The sequence below is a fragment of the Callionymus lyra genome, chromosome 10 (assembly GCF_982586985.1).
Source record: "Callionymus lyra chromosome 10, fCalLyr1.hap1.1, whole genome shotgun sequence".
NCBI lineage: Eukaryota > Metazoa > Chordata > Actinopteri > Syngnathiformes > Callionymidae > Callionymus > Callionymus lyra.
The window spans coordinates 11725109-11746847 of NC_141827.1; the positions used below are offsets into that span (position 1 = coordinate 11725109).

General features: G+C 36.8%; 1 protein-coding gene across 2 annotated transcripts in view; it reads right to left on the minus strand.

Moving 5' to 3' along the window:
* Positions 1–16827: 16827 nt before the first annotated feature.
* The window catches only part of epha8 (eph receptor A8), an 84025-nt gene continuing 79113 nt past the window's right edge, over positions 16828–21739 (minus strand). For both annotated transcript variants that reach the window (XM_087801758.1, XM_087801757.1), the window contains exons 19-20: positions 21390–21545; positions 16828–20107 (exon numbers count right to left, since the gene is read on the minus strand). In XM_087801758.1, coding sequence (XP_087657884.1) covers positions 19993–20107; positions 21390–21545 — 271 coding nt within the window. In that variant the 3' untranslated portion in view covers positions 16828–19992. The remainder of the gene's footprint in view (positions 20108–21389; positions 21546–21739) is intronic.

Genomic DNA, 21739 nt, shown 5'->3' on the forward strand with positions numbered 1-21739 from the left:
CGTGTCATGTTGGTGTTTTTTATGTATTTTTATTTAGATCATTTCCTTAAAGCAGCACTGGGTAGTTTTGAGTACCTTAATATTTTTGTACTAAAATAACTTTGTTGAATGACTCATATACCGTGACTTGAGGTGCTTTTCGGGTGATTTTTATTTATCGACAGGTAATGAGACCAAACTTTGACTAATTCTAAACCTGCCACCCGCTTTTTAAAACACCCTGTCACAGGTCACATATAATTCTGGGGTACAAAGGATTCTTAGTGCCAATATGTAAAAACTGTTCACTGTGGAGATGTCTGACATTTTCCAAGTATTTGAGGGTTTCTCTGATCTTTTAATATTGGCTCCTTTCATTCCTCAGCCTGGTCTGCTGCACTTTATCATCTAAACGATGCCGAGGATTGTTTTCTTAAAACAGAAAAGCTGACTGTGAGGAAAATACATATAATGAATCAATAATGCATTGACAACTTTGAGTAACTTTGCTTTTCAAGAATAGGAGAGTTTCTTGTTTTATTTTCCAGTAACCAGGGCTATAGTTTACCACTCATATATGTGCACACTTATGGAAATAATAAAAAGACTACAGTGCGTGCAGAATTATTAGGTAGTAATACGATTATCAGTTGTTTTTGTCCTTCTACCACTCCTAAAAAAGACAAAACTAAATCATTAAGCTCTGACCTAGAAATCCCCATAAAGACATCTTTGCATTCATTAACCTCGCACATTCTTGCTGAGATCTGTTTTTTTCTTTCTTGCACTCGTTTCTCTCCTTCTCTAAGCGCTTTTATTGTCCTCAGTCATATACTTGAAAGACTTTGATAAGTCAGGGCGACATGCCTTTGGTAATGCTTGGAAACATTTTTTTTTTTTCATTTACCCCGGGAAAGTTGAATTTGGGTTCAAAGTGTGTGTGTGTGTGCGTGTGTGTGTGTATGTGTGTGTGTGTGTGTGTGTGAGGACATTTCTTTCTCCATGAAGATTCAGTCCCAAGCAAAACAGGAGCTTAAGAGTAAAACCTATTGCTAGAGTTAAATCTGAATTATTAGGTACCCCCTTGTTTTTGCACTCGACATGGTTGCGATCACTTGTTTATATGATTTAACGATTTTGGAGGCAACACCTCATTGATAGTCAACTAGCAAGTTGTCTTATTGTATCATTATCTGTGAAGAATTATTAGGTAACAAGCTTGTAACACAAACATCTCGACAAAATTGTATTCAAAAAGAAGATAATGACATAGATATTGAAAAGATACATTCAGGTTAAGCTTGATTAACAAGAAAACAAAAACAATAAAATCATATTATTATTCTGTCAATTTTTCACATATTAAAATCACAATGATTTTCCTTTCTCTTCCAGATCCTGCAGCCCCGAATCTAAGAGTTTTTATTTCACACAACACAGTGCAGTAAACCACAATTCAGCCCAATTACATATAAGGAAAACACAACCAGTTTCAGTGCTCGGACCCCCAAAACACCTTCAAGTCAATATTGTGCAAGAAAAGTTTACAAATATCAATAATTCAAACCATAGATTTTTTTCGATAATAATAATTCAATTGATCTAGAATGAACAGCTCTTCCTCTACTCTCGTTCAGCCAACCGTCCTTCAGTGTTTATCACAGGAAGTTTCAGTTATCAAAAGACATTACTGCAGCCTTATCTTTCTTAACAAGGCATGTCGTGTCTCTCGGTCCTGACGCCCCCCCAGGCTGGACTTCATGACGTCCCCCTTGTTTCACTAGAACTCAAGCATTTTTTTTAAAGGAGACCAGAGCTGCTGCAATTTGCATCATCTTGGCTCAGGCTAATGGGGGTATCAGCACTCGCCAGAAACTTAAGACATCAAAGCCAGCCATTCTAACAGATTCTAGGTGCACATGGGGGACATGCATGCAAACACACACACATCCACACGCAAACACACAGAGGAGTGCATGTAGCGGGCAGGATTGAAAATAGCTTTTTTTGCTCTATGTTTATTTCAATATTGCTTTACAAAAAGCCAGTGGCAAGTAGGAATGATGATCCATAGGGTCTGCAGAGAATGAGACATGATAACCAACTGTGGAGAATTTTTTGTTTTGTTTTTCCTTCAACACACATGCAACATTTATTTTCTGACACTGTTCGCAGTTATGAATGGTACATTTAATGTGGGGGTGGTGTAGGCAAATCATTGATGTTTTCTGCTCAAAGACAAAAAAAAGAAAAAAATAGAACACACTGTCTGGTAACTGTGTCATGAATTTCAGACGTTCAGACAGTTACTCTCCAAAGTAAAAGCACAGCGTCTCGGCTGCGAAAAGAACCACCAGTCAAAGGCAGTGGCTGATCCTTTATTTCTGCTCAGACAAAACACATCACAGCAATCATTCACATTTAGTCAAGGAGCAGCTTTTTCTCAGTGTGTTGTATAATTCTATTCTGTTTCTGTGAGTCATCCCAGAGAGGCAAGTCCCTCGCATATATATAGGGATGTTAAAAAGACATTCCCATAAGGGTGGCCATATACATTCCTGTTTGCTTAAATATAATTGTTCTTGTTATCATTTACAAAAATACTTTAACATGAATGGGGCTGGACCTGCATTTAAACATCATTGTTCCTACAATGCCATCGTGTTACATTTGTTCTTTTATGGCCTTTTTTTTTATTATCAGCAAACATTGTCGGGAAACATCTGTTGAAACTGTTTCTTTCAATGATGATACGAGATTCTTTAGTTAATGTTCCGAGAAGATTTGCATCGAGGTTACTGAAATTTGAACGGATCCAATCAAAAGTAGTCAAGTAATTGAAAACTCCACCACTTTTTTTGACCCTAATTTCAGTCACTGTGAAGATAATCCGACCATTCTCAGTACACTTAATTTAATTTCCTTTTTTGAAATTTCCCATGAAACAAAGTGAGATTAATATTAGACACATATGTGTGAGCATTGCATTGTTTTAGAGAAAAAAATTAAGTAAATCAGGGACTTAATATGTAGAAAACTAAAAGGCCAGAAGGTATATCAGTGAATAAATACATCATAAATGAATACATTTGATTTCAGTGTGACTCATAATGGCTAACTTAAACTAACTAACAGACTGAAACAAAGCATATCCTCGCTAACCAGTCCCTCAGAGCTTTTTAATTATGAAGCTAAGTTACACGCATTAGCTCTGGCTTCCTGGTCCACGGCGTTCTCTAATACACCTGAAAACTAAATACTATTCTGGGTAAGAATGATGGGGATTTTGTTGTTCAAGAGGAAACTGTTAACCAAAAGGATTATCTAGGTTTAATAATATTCTTGATGAAATCTACTTGAATTTATAAAAAATAGCAAAAATGTGGTTATTTTGTAGAATTAATTGACTTGCTTATTCACAGAAATGTATAAAACCTGAGAGCGATGAGACTATTGTTAGAAAAAATATACTCTAGGTTTTGTCCTTATTCTCATGCAAACTCTGTAGTGCTTCAGCATGGATGAGGTGTTGTTGCTATACCCCATTTCCCTAGCACATGGCAACACTTACCTTACACAAAATTGTATTCTGAAGAAATAGTACTGTACTGAAATTTTTATTTGTGCAGAATTTCCCTGATTTTCTGGACTCCTGTGTTTGTCTTACGTGTCTTGACATTTTAAAGCATGTATTTTAGCTGTGTATTGTTTTTGATCGTTTAAGCGCTTTGTTACCCTGGTCTAGAAAGGTGCTTTACAAGTAACGTTTACTTGTGTAACCGATCCTAAACACTGGCCCGGGGAGTAACGGTGGACTGGTTTTAATCGGTATCCAACAACGCCACTTTAGGCCTTGCACCTAAAGATGTAAACCCACGACCCGTCGCGTAGACACCTCCAGCAAATGAATACAGGCCCACAAACACAAATACCAGAAAAATATTATAATTTATTGAGTATCAAGACAATGCAGTGAATCAATTACAACCGACGTAAGCTATAAATAATCATAACTGAAACCGACAAAACACAGACTTAGTAATTATAACACAGAAATAAAGGGAAAACAAAAACACATTAGTAATGTTAAGAAAACCACACATTGACGTGACAGAAATAACGATTATAGGCACTACTACTACAGTTGAAGACAAATCCGCTGCTATGAAAAACGTGTGTTAAACCTGAACAAAAGAACCACAGGAAATATACACAATATTAACACAAGATATAAGTCGCACAACCGTAGCTCACACCTACAAAAGTTGAACCAAAACAAAACTCCCTAAACAACTTTATGGCGAACAGAATAACGAAGATATAAACTAACCAAACTAAACATAAAGAGGCAAGGCAGGGCATCGTTTATGCACATCCCTAAGAAAAAGAATGAACCAAATCGCCCGAATACCAGGGAACAGGACCGCGCACTGATCGCACCTCCCGCATAATAACCATCCGGTTACACTTACTTACCTACTTACTTACTTACATACATATCTCGTTGGGAAAAATGAGATCAAAATGTCTCCACACTTGGGCCGTCCTCTTCTTTCCAGCTGGCTCCATACTCTCCTGACACCCTCTCCTCACTCTCCTGAATCTTCCAACTATCTAACAGTCTCCAAACTGCCTCAACTCTCACTGACCGCACCCACACTTTGAATGGAGCTTGAGGGGGTTCATATCGCTGTCAAAACCCACTCCCTAAATCATTCATGTGGTGCAGACAGGTAGCGAAGCTAAGGGCGTCATCATTTTTAATCTCCTCCCCTAAATGAAGCAATGCTGTGTCTCAAATCGCATACTACTCTTAGTATGCTAGAAGTTAGTATACATCAGTTTAGTGTACATACTAACTAGTACGCAAATTATCCACAGATAGTATGTCTCAATTCAAACACTGCTGCTACACACTAACCGGAAATCACATGACAGCTTCTTCTTCTACTTCTATTTAACGATGTTTCAACCAACTGTTTGAACGCTAGCGACACCTGCTGGCAGCACGTTTTGCAAGTTTGGAAAAAGAAATAAAGAAAAAATATGAGAATCTAAATAATCGCGAAATATTTAAGCTGGTATCAGCAGCGAAGACGTGTGTATCCTCCTACTGCTGCTGAAAATGCACCTTTAAGTATATGCATATATATGCATTTATATAAGAGGTAACTTCCGTTTAAAACGTCACTAAGATGGCGGCTGTTTAGTGTGTTTAGTGTCCATCGAAACAATACTCAGTTTTGTGGGCGTGTTAGTACGCCAATTTAGTGTGCATGGCGCACTAAATTTCGCATACTAAGAATTGAGACGCACTAATGCACTAAAAATACTAACTTTTAGTACGCTAGTATGCGATTTGAGACACACAGCACAAGTCTCGGTGAGCAACCCTTGGCACACCCACATGGAATGTCACATCACTAGCAGTTAAAAGTCATACACTTTTTTTTTTAAGTCATGAATGCTCTGGAGCACATGACGACTACAGTAGAATAATGCATAATCAGTGACGGGCAGAATGAACTACTGTAAAATATGAATATGGCAAGAAAAGTTAAACTCGTTTTTCTGGATGGGGTTCAAGACCTTGTCCTGAATTGTTAGTCAGATGTGATGTTTGTTTACAGGGGGGAATAGCAAGCAGGAGCTGACTTTTAAATATTGGTCAATATAATAACTTTATTTAAACAAACGGCAGAATCATTGCAGCTATACATCAGTAACCCTGATGCAAACATTTACCAAGTGATTATTATTCATCCACCTGCATAAATATGTTGATGGTAAACACCGTTGTGCCGCTTTAGTCTCCTGAGTTTTAGAGTGGAGGTGCTGGTTAATGTATACAATCAGCAGTTTTAGAAGATGTACTATACAATTATATAAGCTACTTTTTTGTGTGTGGTCACGATAGTGTTGTGAGCACACTTTCAGTTTTAAGTTCTATGCTGACTCATCTTGTTATCTTTTACTTTTATTGTTGTTTTTGATTTGGTTGGTGACTTCCTCTTTTATCCTCCGGGGCTTGACTGACGGCACACGGCTGGAGCTGATCAATCAATCATCTGAACTACTTCTACCATCTGACTCCAGACTCCAAAGTTTCCCAACACTGGTGACTGACTGCAAATTCTCTTCTTGTGTTTCCTCCCTTGTGCTTGGATAATGGACTTCGCATCTTGCAGTATTTAAGTTGTTTTTTAGACTGTTTTTGACCTCTCTTTTCTGTTTCCTTTTTAGAACCCCTTTCCCGTTTTTTCCTCCTTCTGTTTATTCCCTGTGTTGGTGGACCATTTGGCTTTGGACTTTCCTTGTGAGATATTGGACTCTGTTTTTTATGTTTTGAGTTTTGGACTCTTGTGGTGTGTTTGAACTTTGTTATTAAATTTGTACTCTTGTTTTACCTGCTGTGAAAGTTGCTTGAGACGCTCACTCGCACCCGTTTTTGAGATGCGAGCATAGATAAATATAATAGAGAGTATAGATGGATACACTTTATTGAGCCCTCTGGAGGTCTCCTTCAGGAAATTGTTTAGGTGCCAAATGGAATAATGACACTCGGATGATGATTGACTTAAATTGGCCACGGAGGTCAAAAGAAAGTGTCCCAGCAAAAAAGCCATTATTTTCCGCTTTATAGCCTCTGCACTTTTAATCTCATGTTTTCTTTGTGTGCACTGCTGATTTTACCGTATTATCGACATTAATGTTTTAAATAACAAGTTCAAGAGCAACACATTGGAAAACCAAACACTCCTGACTCACTCTCATGTTTCAAATGTTGAAGTCTTCCTCTCCAAGATGCAGTAAGTCTCTCATCATGACCATGTTTTCAAGTTTTAAAGTACTTTATAAAGTTCTCCTCGAGTGGAATCTGTTCTGACATAATGTGCCTCACTCCCCTTCTCTCAATAAGGGGCTACTAAATTGACTATCAACACACCAAAAGGGATACACCTACAAGAAAATGACTAATTTATGGCAAGTTTGGTAACTGATGGTTCGAGTAAGATTCTTGCATAAAGTCCTACTAAATGTCCACAAGCAGATTAAAATCCCAGACAAACTCAGGTTATGCAAGAATGAAGTAATCAGCTTCTTACTTGATGATGGATGGATGGAGGGTGGAGAAGATGAAGACGAGGACGGAGGTGATGATGATGGCAGGGAGAAGATGAAAGGGTTCTTTCGTGCCCAGTTATTCACATTGTTGGGTTTCTGTGTCAAATATGTCAATCGAAAAACAGTGATATTTTGGCCTCATAGTTGTTCTATGGTAGGTTGTACAATGCCACGTCGTCCACATGCAGTGTCACATCTTTTCGACCAATAAACCAGAACATTTGGGTAGGGAGAAAGATGTGGGTTGCAGTATCATTTCGGCTATATTATGACTATCGAGTGTTAACAGCAGCCTGTGCTGTGTCTCAAATCGCATACTAGCATACTAAAAGTTAGTATTTTTAGTGCATTAGTGCGTCTCAATTCTTAGTATGCGAAATTTAGTGCGCCATGCACACTAAATTGGCGTACTAACACGCCCACAAAACTAGCATGGTTCGATGGACACTAACCATACTAAACAGTCGCCATTTTAGTGACGTTTTAAACGGAAGTTACGTCATATATAAATGCATATATATGCATATACTTAAATGTGTATTTTCAGCAGCAGTAGGAGGATAAACACGTCTTCGCTGCTGATACCAGCTTAAATATCTCGCGATTATTTAGATTCTCATATTTTTTCTTTATTTCTTTTTCCAAAGTTGCAATACGTGCTGCCAGCAGGTGTCGATAGCGTTCAAACAGCTGGTTGAAACATCGTTAAATAGAAGTAGAAGAAGAAGCTGTCATGTGATTTCCGGTTAGTGTGTAGCTTCAGGGTTTGATTTGAGACATACTATCTGCGGAGAATTTGCATACTAGTTAGTATGTACACTAAACTGATGCATACTAACTTCTAGCATACTAAGATTAGTATGCGATTTGAGACACAGCACTGGTTCCGACAATTTTGGAACAACTTGTGTCGAAGTTTTTTATTTATTTAAATTAGGAAAATGCATCTTCATCAACATGTCAGCATAGAGCAACAAAGTAAATATGCAGGAGTTGGCACAATTGCTCATTTTCATTGGTTCTCCTAAGGCAGGTTAGATGATACAAAAGAGTACATAAATCACAAGACATTACACATAAAAAGTTACATGTAGTTTAAGAATTTGGGGCCCAGGAGAAAAAAAAGGGGGGAAAAAGGGTTAGTATTATAACTGTGAGTGCATGTCTGGTTAGTTTTCAGACATTAGTTTCAGTGCAATTTTAAATGCTGAATTTCTTCATTTATTTAAATGCTGAATAGGTGTCACCGTTTCTGACATTGGCTGGTAGCCTTTTCCATGACTGTGCGACTCCACATATACCCCACCATTGGGCCAAATTGAGTCCTGCGCCTTTGTATAATGTCATTAACCTTTTAATTTATTTATTTATTCAGTGTTTCAATTAATATTTTTAAATAAAAATAAATGTATTCAAATTTATCGAAATTAAGCACTTATTACTGGGTTTGCTTATTTTTATACTATCAAATTAAGTTAAAATATTTTCCCTACATTTAATTTATTTAATTTGATTATAGTGTTTAATTTTGTTAACTGTAATTTGAGTTATTTTTTCAGTTATTAAGTTGAATTTACTAAGATTAAACCGAGGTCCATTGAAGCTGATTTAATTCCACTTCCATCATTCCAATCCATCTTAATTCAATAAATGAAATTTGCTTTTATTTAACTATATTATTGAATTAACTTTGATTAACTAAGTTGTTTTTATAAGGGTTTAATGCATCCGATTCATTTATTGGTAATATAATTAAATGAGCTCAAATAAATTCAAGTTGAATCAATATTATTTTTATCTAATTAGATTTCGCTTTTATTTAAATTACTATAATTTTACATAAAACAAGTTCAAATGAATTTAATTTGAAAGTTAAAATGCTCTTAATGTACATTAGGAGCCTGACCATGAATAGTTCTGAAAGTAAGAACCAGAATTTTTAAATTGATCCACTGAAGAGTTTTAAGGATCGGGGAAATGTGAGATCTTTTAGTCAGAATTCTGTGACTCCTTCTTGTTTAGACACGTAAATAAACTGTTACAATAGTCCAAACGAGAAGACACAAACGCATGGATTATAAGCTCCAGATCTTGTTTGTGACACCATTTTCCTGAGTTAAGAGATCGTTCTCAGTTATACGAAATATGTACCAATAACAATACTTATAATAACAATATTCTTCAATAGTTAGAAAACTGTGGCTAATGTCAAGCCAACCACAACAAAAACAAGGAAGTTGCTTTCTTAACACGCAGAACTGTGTCTTTTCAACACGACTCTCCACTGAATTATACACACAATAATTAAAAATATGTCAATTACGTCCACCACTTCCAACACAAGCAGCGTAAATTGACCCCCATTTGTTCCTGTGGGCAGATTGTCCGTGCGCCGGGCTATAATATAATAACTATAATATAACTACACAACGTGGTTGGGGTGATCCTATGAAAAATTCTGTAACTAATCCATTATAAGGATCCAGTTTGGATGCTTATCACTGCTGGTCAGATGTTCGTGACCCATTTTATTTTTCTATTGAACCCTTTTTAACATGTATGTGAACACACAAAAAAAGAAGATGGTTGGTCTCTAACACACAAGCTATGTGTATTAGCACACAACACACAGTGTTTTGAATTGTTATTATTATACTTATTACAAGGTTTAAAAATGAAGTCAGGAACATACATGTTACAGAGTCAACGTCTGAGACCATTTCTCAGAGGGTTCTTTCCTTTCAGATTTATATTTAACGTATATTTAACGTACCTTTTCACAAATGAATTCAACAGTTGAGTTAAGTGAAATAATTAATGATGATTAAATGACCTGTTCATTAACTACCCACGTAATGAACCAAAAACTCTCCGTGGTATGCCCCAGAAACGTTGGCTTCTCAGTGCTCCTGCCCCGGACTCTAATCTGCTGCTGAGGGCCAGCGAGTCGCGTCAGGGTCAATTAATTCCCAGTGGAACCAGGTACCCTGACAGTTATTGGTTCCGCTTGATCGCTGGGCGTTACAGCTTCATCCGGTTACATCCACCTTTTTTTTTTGCAGAATAATTGTCTAAATTTTGCAGTTAATCAGTCTCACGTGGATGGACCATTGATAAGTAGTGATTTAAACCTTAAACGTTTAAATTCCAGTAAGGTCAAATATGGAAGGAATATAGGAAGATTTTACTTAAGACCGGGGCACCAACTCAAAAAAATTAGAGAAACAGTTAATGTAAAGGGGTTAATTTAACTGATCTTAAATTGTTATTAATTACAATGTTTGACCTATTATTGATAGTTTGGATCAGACTTATTTTCTGAAGCACTACGTAAACGTCACGTTAACGTACATTGACTATCAACACATCAGAAGATTAACATATTCCCTTATAGTCATTTTCATCGGCTATAATGGTTTTGATATTTCATCAACTAAAACTAGACTAAAACTCATTGTGATTATTACATTTTGACTAAAACGAAATCGAACCAAGGCCACTAGCAGATCAGTTTGGGTGTAGACCACTGTTTAGCCTGAGAAGTTCGGTACTTATCTATAAAATATGTGAGCAGTCTCTGCCAGGTGGACTCTCTTGGGTCAAAGTGAAGACACAACAGCAATGTCAGAATACATCCACTATTTTTTTTTTGCCCTAATTTCTAAAGACTGCTTGAGGTCAAATTGCCATTCAGACATCTTCAACCACAATCCGAAACTATGTGGGTGAGTGATTCAAGGTTGTTACTTTTATCAAATTTCAAGAACTGTCGATGTTACACGTTGAGCTTGATATTCAATTATAGTTTTAACATTAAATAAAAGTTCAGTTCAACAGTCGATATTGGAGTCTTCGGCAAACCTTTCACTTTGTCCATTTTATAACAACTTCCCACATGCCTTGAATAGAAAAATCAATAACAATGTCAACTTTTCAGATATCAAAGTATCAGCCCTGAAAACAAATAGTCTTTCTGTATCCACTTGCTGCAACTGCTGAGGACCTGCTGCCAGATGATAAGCAGTAGCAACACTTTGACTGCTGCCACTGCCTTTGGGCATTCATGGCATACACAGAGATGAAGCAGCCACGCAGCTGAGAGACACAGCCAAAGCTCACAACTTACTTGACTTTCGATACACAGTGTCCCTATCAGAGAAGTTAATGGTGTAATTGGGCTCGATGTGGAGACATCATGGTCACTGGGATATGGAGGATAATTGGCCGAGGGACTCGGTAGCAACCAAGCAACAAAAGCCCTGTAATGAGATTAATGATGTAGAGTTGAGTCATGTTTTACTGAAGAGGAGGATTAACTCTTAGCTGCCATCCAAGGTGAAAAATAGGACAAAACAGACTTTTTTGAATATGATGCCCTTACATTAAAGTGAACTGTCAGCTGTACAAAAGAAACAAACGCTTTACTAACAAACTGCTTAAACTGATCTGCATTAATGTAATTATTTTATGTTAAAAAATAAATCAGTGAAGACTTCCACAAACCAGCACATAATGGCCTCAATCACATTATATTTACATTTAAATGTGCACTAAGATGTAGAGAGAGACCAACCAACGTACAAAAAACATACAAAACTCCTGGTGCCCCTCATTCTTTACTATCTTGTTGTTTTTGAGTGGCATTTAGTATATAAAACCATCAAGTCACACTCGATCAACAGATTGTCTTCAGTAGATCAGTTACGCATTTAAAAAACTTCTGTTGTTCTTGCAGTCGAAGCGACTGTTCCACATAACTTGCCCGGTTTGAGTAGTAAAACAATTCCTCTAGTAATTCTCTAAATGACAAATGCCAGTCATGTTGTAAGAAGGAACACACATTTCATGTATGTATTTCAATTATTAACAATATTATATGCAGCGCCTACAATAAGTATTCAACACAACACCATTTTTCTCACTAAATAAGTAATTAGTAAGTAATTTACATTTATATAGCGCTTTTCCAGACCAGGGTCACAAAGCGCTTAAACAATAATAAAAAATAAATACTCAAAAGATCAAGATAACACCGAGAACGATAAGGGAGTCCCAGAAAATCAGGGAAAAACCTGCACAAATAAGAAAGTCTTAAGATGTTTCTTGAAGGAATCAGTAGATCCATCAAGCGCATAAATACATTAATAGATAAATACATTTCTAGAGACAATTTCAAGCAGATGTCAGTCACATATCATTCAATCCACCCATGCAACTAAATCAACAGGAAAAATGCATGTTAATCAAGTTTAATGTAATAATCTGAAATGACCCAGGGAAAAAGTATTGAACAGGCTTTATTTAACACTTTGTACAGAAGCCTTTGTTCACAATGACAGTTTCAAGACGCTTCCTATATGGACAACGAGTCACTTGCATTGCTCTGGTGTAATTTTGGCATTTTCCTCAATACAAACAGCCTTTAAATCTTGAAGATTCCGTGGGCCTCTTCCATGGACTCTGATCGTCAGTTCTCTCTATAGATTTTCAATTGGATTCAAGTCAGGGGACTGGCTTGGCCATTCTAGGAGCTTTATTCGCAGTCTCTGGAACCAACTGAGAGTGTCCTTTGCTTTGTGTTAAGGATCATTGTCCTGTTGAAAGATCCAACCTTGTTTCATCTTCATCATCCTGGTAGATGCCCGTAGATTTTTGTCAAGAATGTCTTGATACATTTCTCCATTCAATCTTTACTTTAATGACATGACATGAAGTGTACCTGCTAATTCCAGGTCTTCTGGAGCTCCCGACAAGTGACCCTTCGCTCCTGGACAACTCTTCGGGCGATTCTTTTTACGCCTTTGTCTGAGATTTTCCGAGGAGCTCCAGGTCGTGGCAAGGTTTGCTGTGAGCTGATGTTGTATCCACTTCCTGATAATGGCCCCAACAGAGGTCACTGAAACAGTTTGATATTCTTTCTGATATACTTCTATAACCAGTACCATCAATATGTTTTGCAACAGTAAGGTTGTGAAGGTCTTTGTGAGATCTCTTTGGTTTTCAATATCATGAGACCCTTCTTGTGTTACACCTTGGTTTTGAGACCTTTTATTGGCCCTCAATTTGAACTGAATCATCTGATATTCATTTGCACTAAGTAGTGGCAGGTTTGCAATGTAATTGCTAATAGATTTCAGCTTGTTTCTTGGCTTTCCTTGCCTTTTTTTGTCACATGTTCAATACTTTTTCCCTGGATGATTTTAGATTATTACACAAAACTGATCTAATGGGCATTAATTGAATTGATTCCTTTGCTTTAATTGTTGGCATGGGTTGTTGCCAACATCTGGTGAATATGTAATGTTTGTATTAACACATTTAATAAATTATTTAGTGAGAAAAATTATGATGCGTTCAATACTTATTTTAGGCGCTGTATACAGTAAAGTAAGTAAAGTAAAGATTATTTGTAAAGCCCCTTTCTTGACCAGGGTCACAAAGAACTTTAACAATCAAAAAGAATATACAGCAAAAATACATGCTTTAAAATGCCAAAAAGTACACAAAATAAAAATGACAATGACATAAACGATAATAATTATAATAATAATATAAAAAATATATATTATTCTAAATATATCAACAACAATTAACATGTATAACAAAACAATAATTACTAGGACTAGAATTTAAAAAAAAAATGTAGACACTACAAGAAAAAGTGGAGAAAATAAATAATTAACAACATATTTTTTTATTTAATTACCTGACCACAGTGGGCGGGAAGGAGCGACAGGATCAACTTCCTGGAGCGCAGATTTATTAGTCTGGCACTGAAGGTACTATTTATTGCTATTAAAAAGTGTCCTGGAAGTGGTGAGACAGGTTCGCCATCATAGATGACAGCTTAGTCAAAGTCCTCACCTCCTCCACTGAGTCCAGTCCACGACAGAGATGGCCTTCCTTACCTTTAGAATACCTTTCAATACACCGATTACAACATGTGGTGTCCTCTCTCCCTTAGTGACCTCACCAAAGTGTCTATTTGGTCATTTGTTAGGTCACTGTATGACTGCGAGACAGTCAGTCAATAGTGATGCATGTGCCGTTTAACAGTTCTTTTGGAGACATTAAGGATGTTTGCAATGTGGGGTCCCAAATCGAGCAAGTGCCTCCCAATTAACAGTGTGCGAACATGTAGTGCCCAATGAGCACTAAATGGCACACTCAAATGGCCAGATTTAGTGTGGATCAATAGACACTTTTTACCCTTAACGTCCGCCATCTTAGTGACGTAGATGACTCTAAATGGAAGCTACGCCTACGCCTTCGGAGCAGATACTGGCTTAACTGTCTCGAGAAAACACTAATTTTACCACAAAACAACACAACAACAGCAATAACAAATAAAACCCAACTTAATAACTAGCTGTCAAGTGTTGGTGATAGGGTTCAAATGGCTTGGAAGACTTTACAGACCCTGTTAAAGGTTAGGGGGTTGACAACTGTTCCACAACAAGAGCAATCACCATATGGCTCCTCATGGGATGAAGAGCTTGATTGTAGTTTGAAGAAACTGTACAGCCCGCCTTTGTCAAAAGGGGAACCACCTCCCCTGGTTTGTCAGTCAAGAAGCATCGATCTGCAGAGCCTTGATCCTATCTTTCAATGATGACCCAGGTCGAAGTAAAGGGAGCTCTGTATACTGTCGATTGAGGGTCCAGGTTCTTATAGGTCTATTTTACGTGTTTGTTGAGAAATAATGTTGTTGATTAAAACAAATCATTAATATTTACTTTAATATCTGAAGAGAATGCAATGTTTTGCTGTCCTCAAAGGGCCAAGATGACGCAGGTTTTTGTTCCAACCGAACAAGCTTGCACAGATTAACCAACTATGTTTCAGCTTAAATGAGCATCAACAAACTGACAGTTGGAACCAAAACCTGCACTCACTGTGGCCCTTTGTGAGACACTTTGGCCAGCCCTGGACTCAATTGTCGTTATACTTGTCTGAGAAAAGGTTAAATTACATCTAATCTTGTCTGACTATAGGAAAAAAAGTTAACTGCAACGTCACAATAAATAATAAAAATACAGTTTTAAAACGATGCATTTACACACATACACAACCAAAACTCAGCAGGAAGTTGTGAGGGACCTTAAGTGGATACAAACTATTCATTGCCGATGCTTGCGTCATCTCTGACCCGAAGGCACAGAAATAAATGTGTTTGTGTTATGCCATGTGTTGTCTCTGGATCAAGTTGAACGTCCTCCACCAATGCATTTTTATTTCTGGAAGCCAGGGAGGTCGTTCACCTCGACCCAGAGACAACACAAGCGATACCTCAAATATACCACTTGAGATAACACAAGGGTTAATTAATCAACAGTTTGGACCTAATTATTTTCTCATTTTCCTTGATTTTTTATTCCTGCATGATCTCCTCTGCAGAATAAATGACTTGATAACATTTTTAGTGACTACATTGTTTTTTTTTTCAAACATCGATTCCCTCAAAGACTGTCATATTTTTCAGGTCACTTCCAAGAATTATTGCCAGAACATGGAATGATGGTGCTGATGTTGTAAAGTCCAAATCAAAACTAGTCTGTCACTTCTGGTGTGCACTGAGACAATCCAGACCCTCATCTTGCTATTTGTGAATCTACATTGCCCAGTGATTGCTGTTGGTTTTTCATTGTCAGCCAATTCACAATTGTGTGTGTGTGTATACAAAAACATGGAAGACATAACCCATAGATTTTTCAAAGTTATCAGAGTACAGATCTTCTTTTGAGTGGACCCATCTAATGAAGTGAAAATGTTGGATTGCCATAAATCAGCGGTGACATCATACCAAAAGTTCAAACAGAAAAACAAGCTGAATTTTCTTCTCATCTAGTTAAATAAAATAAAAAAAAGGAAGTTATTTTTACATTTTTATTCATTCACTGGTTTAGGAGAATGTCGACCATAAGAAATGGTTAAATGAAATAAGATCATGGCACTGATGCAGATAAAGTTTGATTTTTTTTAATTTAAGTTCATGGACTGTAAAGTATGATTATATTCATTGAATTAGTTTTCTGGACCCACTATGATTCTAATAAACTTACTGCAGTTCTCTATTGGGATCAATTTTAATTTAAAAAAACCAACAAAAAAAACTCAAAATGAGCAGAAGGGTGGCTGCTCATACCCTCACATCTACAGCTGCACACTTATGGTACTACTGTCTCAAATCAAACACTGCTGCTACGCGATTGCCGGAAATGACTCGACAGCTTTTTCTTCTACTACTTTTTTACACTGATAGAAACCGGAAGTTGGAACACAACGTTATCTGCTCCGAAGACGCGTCGCTAGGGGTGGAAATTGTCCTTCGATCCAAACTCAATTTTCTGGCCATTTCAGTGCGTCAATTGATTGGTTTCGCACACTGTGCACTCAAAATATTAAGCGTAAGTGCGCGATTTCGGACACACCGACGTTTTCTGCACAGTGATGGTTAAATTGTCAATAAACAGCTGGAGAATCTCTATATTGTAGGAACCTTCTGTACTTAAAACACAGGGTGACATCAAGGTGAAGTCTTTGTCTCATACACCCTGCAGAAAACAAGAACAGCTTTCCAAGCATATATTCCAAGTTCAATTCAAACTTTATTTCTCAGTCTGCATAGTTTTTACATCCCATATTCTCACTAATCTACTCTCAAATGGATGTGACTCTAGATAATTATTGCACTGTAAATTCACGTCAGACTCATAAACCAGGTAATAGTTCAGATGACAACATAACACTCGTTGTCTGCGTTTATTTTCCACCGGCTCAAATCTGAGGAACATTTGGATGATGGATCAAAAAGTGTCTTTACAAGTGTAAGATTTGCTGACTGTGTGCATTAGTGGGACGACCCGGATTCCAAAAATCTTAGTTGCATTCAGTCACAGTTGTTGTCTTGATTATTTAAGCAGAACTATATTCTCAATAATCTCTTCCCTTTCTGTCGTACTGTTCAGTGCATGATGAATTTGTAATTTTGTGTTCTTCAATCTACTATCAACCACAGCCTGTCAACGTATACAAAATCAAGTCTGACCAGAATTGCTGTGTAATAATAGAATGTGGATTTTAGGCCCAAGTATTCATTTTGGTATCTCTTTATTTTTATTTTCATTGTGGAAAATATTTTACTGAAAGTCATGAGTGAGGTCAGTGAGTGGATACATCTACATGGACAGCAGAAAGACAATCTTTTAAAAAACTTTAAATGTGAGTTACTGCAAGATAATGGATTAAAGACCCTGTCGATACTGTATGTACTGACGCCTGATGTGCTGATAAATAAAACTGTATGTAAAGATTTCAATGCGATACTAGGAAAAATATGAAGTAAAATTAATCTCTTTCATGTATAGATGAAAACTTATGTAATTATTGTATGGTTGCAGAACAATAAATGTGCTTTTTATTTTTTTTTGCGGGTATATTTAAATGCCTAAAATGTGAAAAGTGATCTACATTATGTAATTCAGTATGGCCAGTGATGTAATGTGATATATGTTTATCTGCGCATTGCACCCTTTTTTTTTTATATGGAATGATAAAAAACTGCTTGGAGCATTTAAAATGATGGTGATGATACTTATTTTACAATCTTGATTCTACTCTTGTCCCAAACAGACGTACAGTAAGAGACAAGAGTCTTATGGCCGCCTGGCTAATACGATCACACTTAAGACTAGAGCCATTGCATTTAAATGACGAATTAAATGATGAACAGTGAGACTTATTTGGACACTCACCGTTTGATAAATGTTCCTTCTTCAGACCATCATTAAGAACTATTTACTGCAGACAGGAAGTGTCACGAACACTTTGTCAAAGATGTATTCTGAGTAGACTCGCCTTTTTTTTTTCTTTTTTAAATTTTTTTTTTTATGTGGCCACACCAAAGAAGTAAAAATGTGTCATGTATTTTATGTGTGTGTGATACAGGTGATGCTAACCATTAGAAAACACAATCTTAGGTAGTTTGTCCAAAAACGTAGTTTCGTCCTCATTTTTAAATGAGAAAAATGCAGGAAAAATGGATTCTACTGACTCTGCATACATTCACATGTCTGCCACAACACATCCTTCAATTGTTATCACTCCAAAAATTGACAACTAAATCAGATTTTTTCTGATTCTGTGGCCGTAGATTAAAACAAAGACAAAAGAAATATAAGGTCCTATGTTACTGTTTATCTACAGTACATATTGTAAAGTACTTCATGCATTTATCGTTTTTCACCAGACTTATCTAATGCCTTCTTAATTATCTATTCGAATGGCATTGACATATTTGACATTTCTAACTATAATAAAACTTTCGTTTTATTGTATCTTCTCTAATTTTCCCTTTTCACAAATACTAATTTCAACAATATTTAAACGGACAATTGAAGGATGAATTAGTTTCATTATAACATACGTCATAAACACATGCTTTTTGGTGCTCAGTCTACTCTATCTGTCTGAAACATGTAAATAAATATTGTCAAATAAACAACAAAGGACTCAAATAACATTGGTTGACAATGGTCAGCATCACTTGTTGAGTAATCAGAAATATCGAAGAGCCATTCTCAGACAAGCATTGCATTCCTTTTTACAAAAAAAGATGGATACTACTATTATGTTGTATTACCGGCAAAAGACAAATGGAGTTTTATCATGCTGTTAAAGTTCAATTGTAACTTTGGATGAGGTCTTTTAAGGTTGTACTGGTTAAACAATGGGACGCATGGTGTAATAGTGGTTTGTGCTGCCGCTAGATTTTTCCATGTTTGGTCCCAATTTAAGACGACCTACATCTTTTTTTGTGTGTTTGTATGTTCTTCCATTGCTCACATGGTTTAATCTGGATTGAAGTACTCCAAATTGTTTGTTAAAGTGAGTGTGCGTGAATGTTTGGATGAATGAATGGCTAAAGAATGTTTGTATTGCTAGTATTGTCTGTATCATCGTATGATTACAGCAGTGGATAAAGAAAACAGATCATTTTATTTAAAATTGTGATTTCCAAAGTTGTACAAAAATGTGGCCAATATTCAAATGTTATTATTGCTTGATATGATTTTGACCCTAATAAGTTCATCGTCATCAGTTTAGGGTCATATTCTGAATATATATTGGCTGTGTATACAACAATCTAAATAATTTTTTATTTTACTCTTAAGTCTAAAAATTTGAAAAAATGTTCTGAACAATACGAAAAGGCAGGTTATTCTAAATTTAGATATAAAACAGACGTATACTTTATTTGTTTTAAATTGTTATTTTTTTTCATATATTACATTTAAATTGAAATATATATTTACTCATTACTCGCTATCACACAATACCAAAGATCCACTGAAGACATTTAATCTTTGTCTTGTTTGTTACTGCATATGAAATATTGTACATAAAATCATGTTTGTGCTTCCACTTGTGGTCGTGAGGAGATTTGTGAGACTACAATATTAAAGTGTTGCTGTATCATCCAAAAAGGTAAGAACCTACATCTGTATAGACGGGTTGATTTTTTTCCCAGGTGTCATTGATGTTGTCGGGGGACAGGAGAGTGTTGGTGTTTCCGGAGGACCTGAAGATGAGCCTAACTAGTGCTGAGCCTCCGTTCTCCTCTTGCTTGTACCACTTAAGCATGTCAACACACGACACTGTGATGGATACACATCATCTCATGTCTGTCCACCATAAACTTGTGCTTATTAAGGCGGCCAAACATGAAGTCGAGAAAAGAAGAAAAAAAAAAAATGGATGTTCAAACTCGTCTTTGAGAAGTCAACTCGCTCCAAAGTTCAGTTGATCTGAGGTTCTTTGTAGAAAACATTTGCACCATGAATTGGATCATGCTGTGTCCCGTCCGCCCGCTGGGTTGCAGCACATTTTTTATACATGCACTGAGGGCACACTTTTGTTGAGTAGCTGTGCTCTCATGAGCTGGACGCTCGTCATGATCTTCTTCTGATGACCCATGAGTGTCACGCCGAGCCTCTGGATGTCCCTGCAAGACACACAAAGCACACGGACACACAATATGATACATCAGGCTTGAGGTCACCAATGAGGTTTTCAGATTCAAAGGCCTAATATAAATTAAAACTAAACATTGTGTTTAAAATTTAAAAAAAATGACAATAAAGACATATTACAAATATCTACTTGTATATTGACAGTTGGCTTATAACTATTATACTTATTACTAATTTTACAGATCACAGACCATTTTTCTCGTCAGAATCAGTCTTCATGGCTCAAAAGGCTTAGAAACATACGTATTACTCTCGTGGTCAGGTGGACACTCACAATCTCTCTGGGCAGGTTGCACTGTTAGAGTTACATGGTGAAGAGCATAGAGAGATCTATTACACAAGTAAGTAAGTAATCTTTATTTGTATAGCGTTTTTCCAGACCAGGGTCACAAAGCGCTTAAACAATCAAAACAATATTCAATAAAGTATATACTTTAAAGGTCAAGATAAAACTGATAACACAACAGGAGTTCCAGAAAATCAAGGAAAAGCCAGAACAAATAAAAACGTCATGAAGACTGCCTAAATGTGGCTTATAGGGCAAATCATGAGGATGTACGGTTCTAGAAGGTCAAGTATTCCAAAGAGATTTGGTTACGCTACAGTTTAGTTGCACCAGTCCCCTGGTTACCAGCTTAACTTGTCTGAAACATGGATTTCATTTCTGGCCTTCTATCATAATGCCTGAGGTGAAGAGGCTTCCTTTGAAGATTGAGCCGGATTGATGTCTTTGGTACACCTCACAGGAGAGGACCCTTTGGGGTCCCAATCCATCTAGTGACTGGTATCCATCCCATGAAACGAGAACTTGGAGACTAATTTCCAACGAAACCTCCACAGCGTAACACACCACATACATGCTATGTTGTCATGTTTGGCTTAAGAAACATCTTAAGACGTTTTTATTTGTTCAGGCTTTTCCTTGATTTTCTGGAACTCCTGTTGTGTTATCAGTTTTATCTTGATCTTTAAAGTATATACTTTATTGAATATTGTTTTGATTGTTTAAGCACTTTGTGACCCTGGTCTGGAAAAGCACTATATAAATAAAAGTGACTTACTTACTTACTTACTTATAATGTTTCATGAAACAGCTGATGTTTTGTTAAAATATAACCACAATATTTCCAAAAAGACTCTTTGGCTCCAGACTTCACCTCAGATCATTTTTAAACAGAGAAATATCGCCTGACCAGTTCAGTAGAATTCAAATATATCATCAGGGGTCATTTCATAGTAGTACTTCCAGCTCACCCTTGGTTCATGGAAACGACGTGTCCTAAGGTGTGGAACCCCCCGGCAGCAAAGTGATCCTTGTAGCGGCTCATCTTTATAGTGTCCAGCCAATCGTCCACCGAATGACAGCTGCTGAAGTCAGGAGCGGCTCGTTCAATCCTCGGGCTGCTTAGGCTGATGGTAGGAAACGTAGAGAGAAAGACAAAAAATGCTGACTCCTGGAAATAAGTTCAGCAAAAGGACAGACCGTACTGGCTTGGCATGAAGGTGGATCAATAAGTAAAATGATAGAAAACGTCTGCTCTTGGTGTATTTGGGGCAATTTACATTGTTCGAACATCTGGATAGTTCTTCCCGGGCTGTTCCCC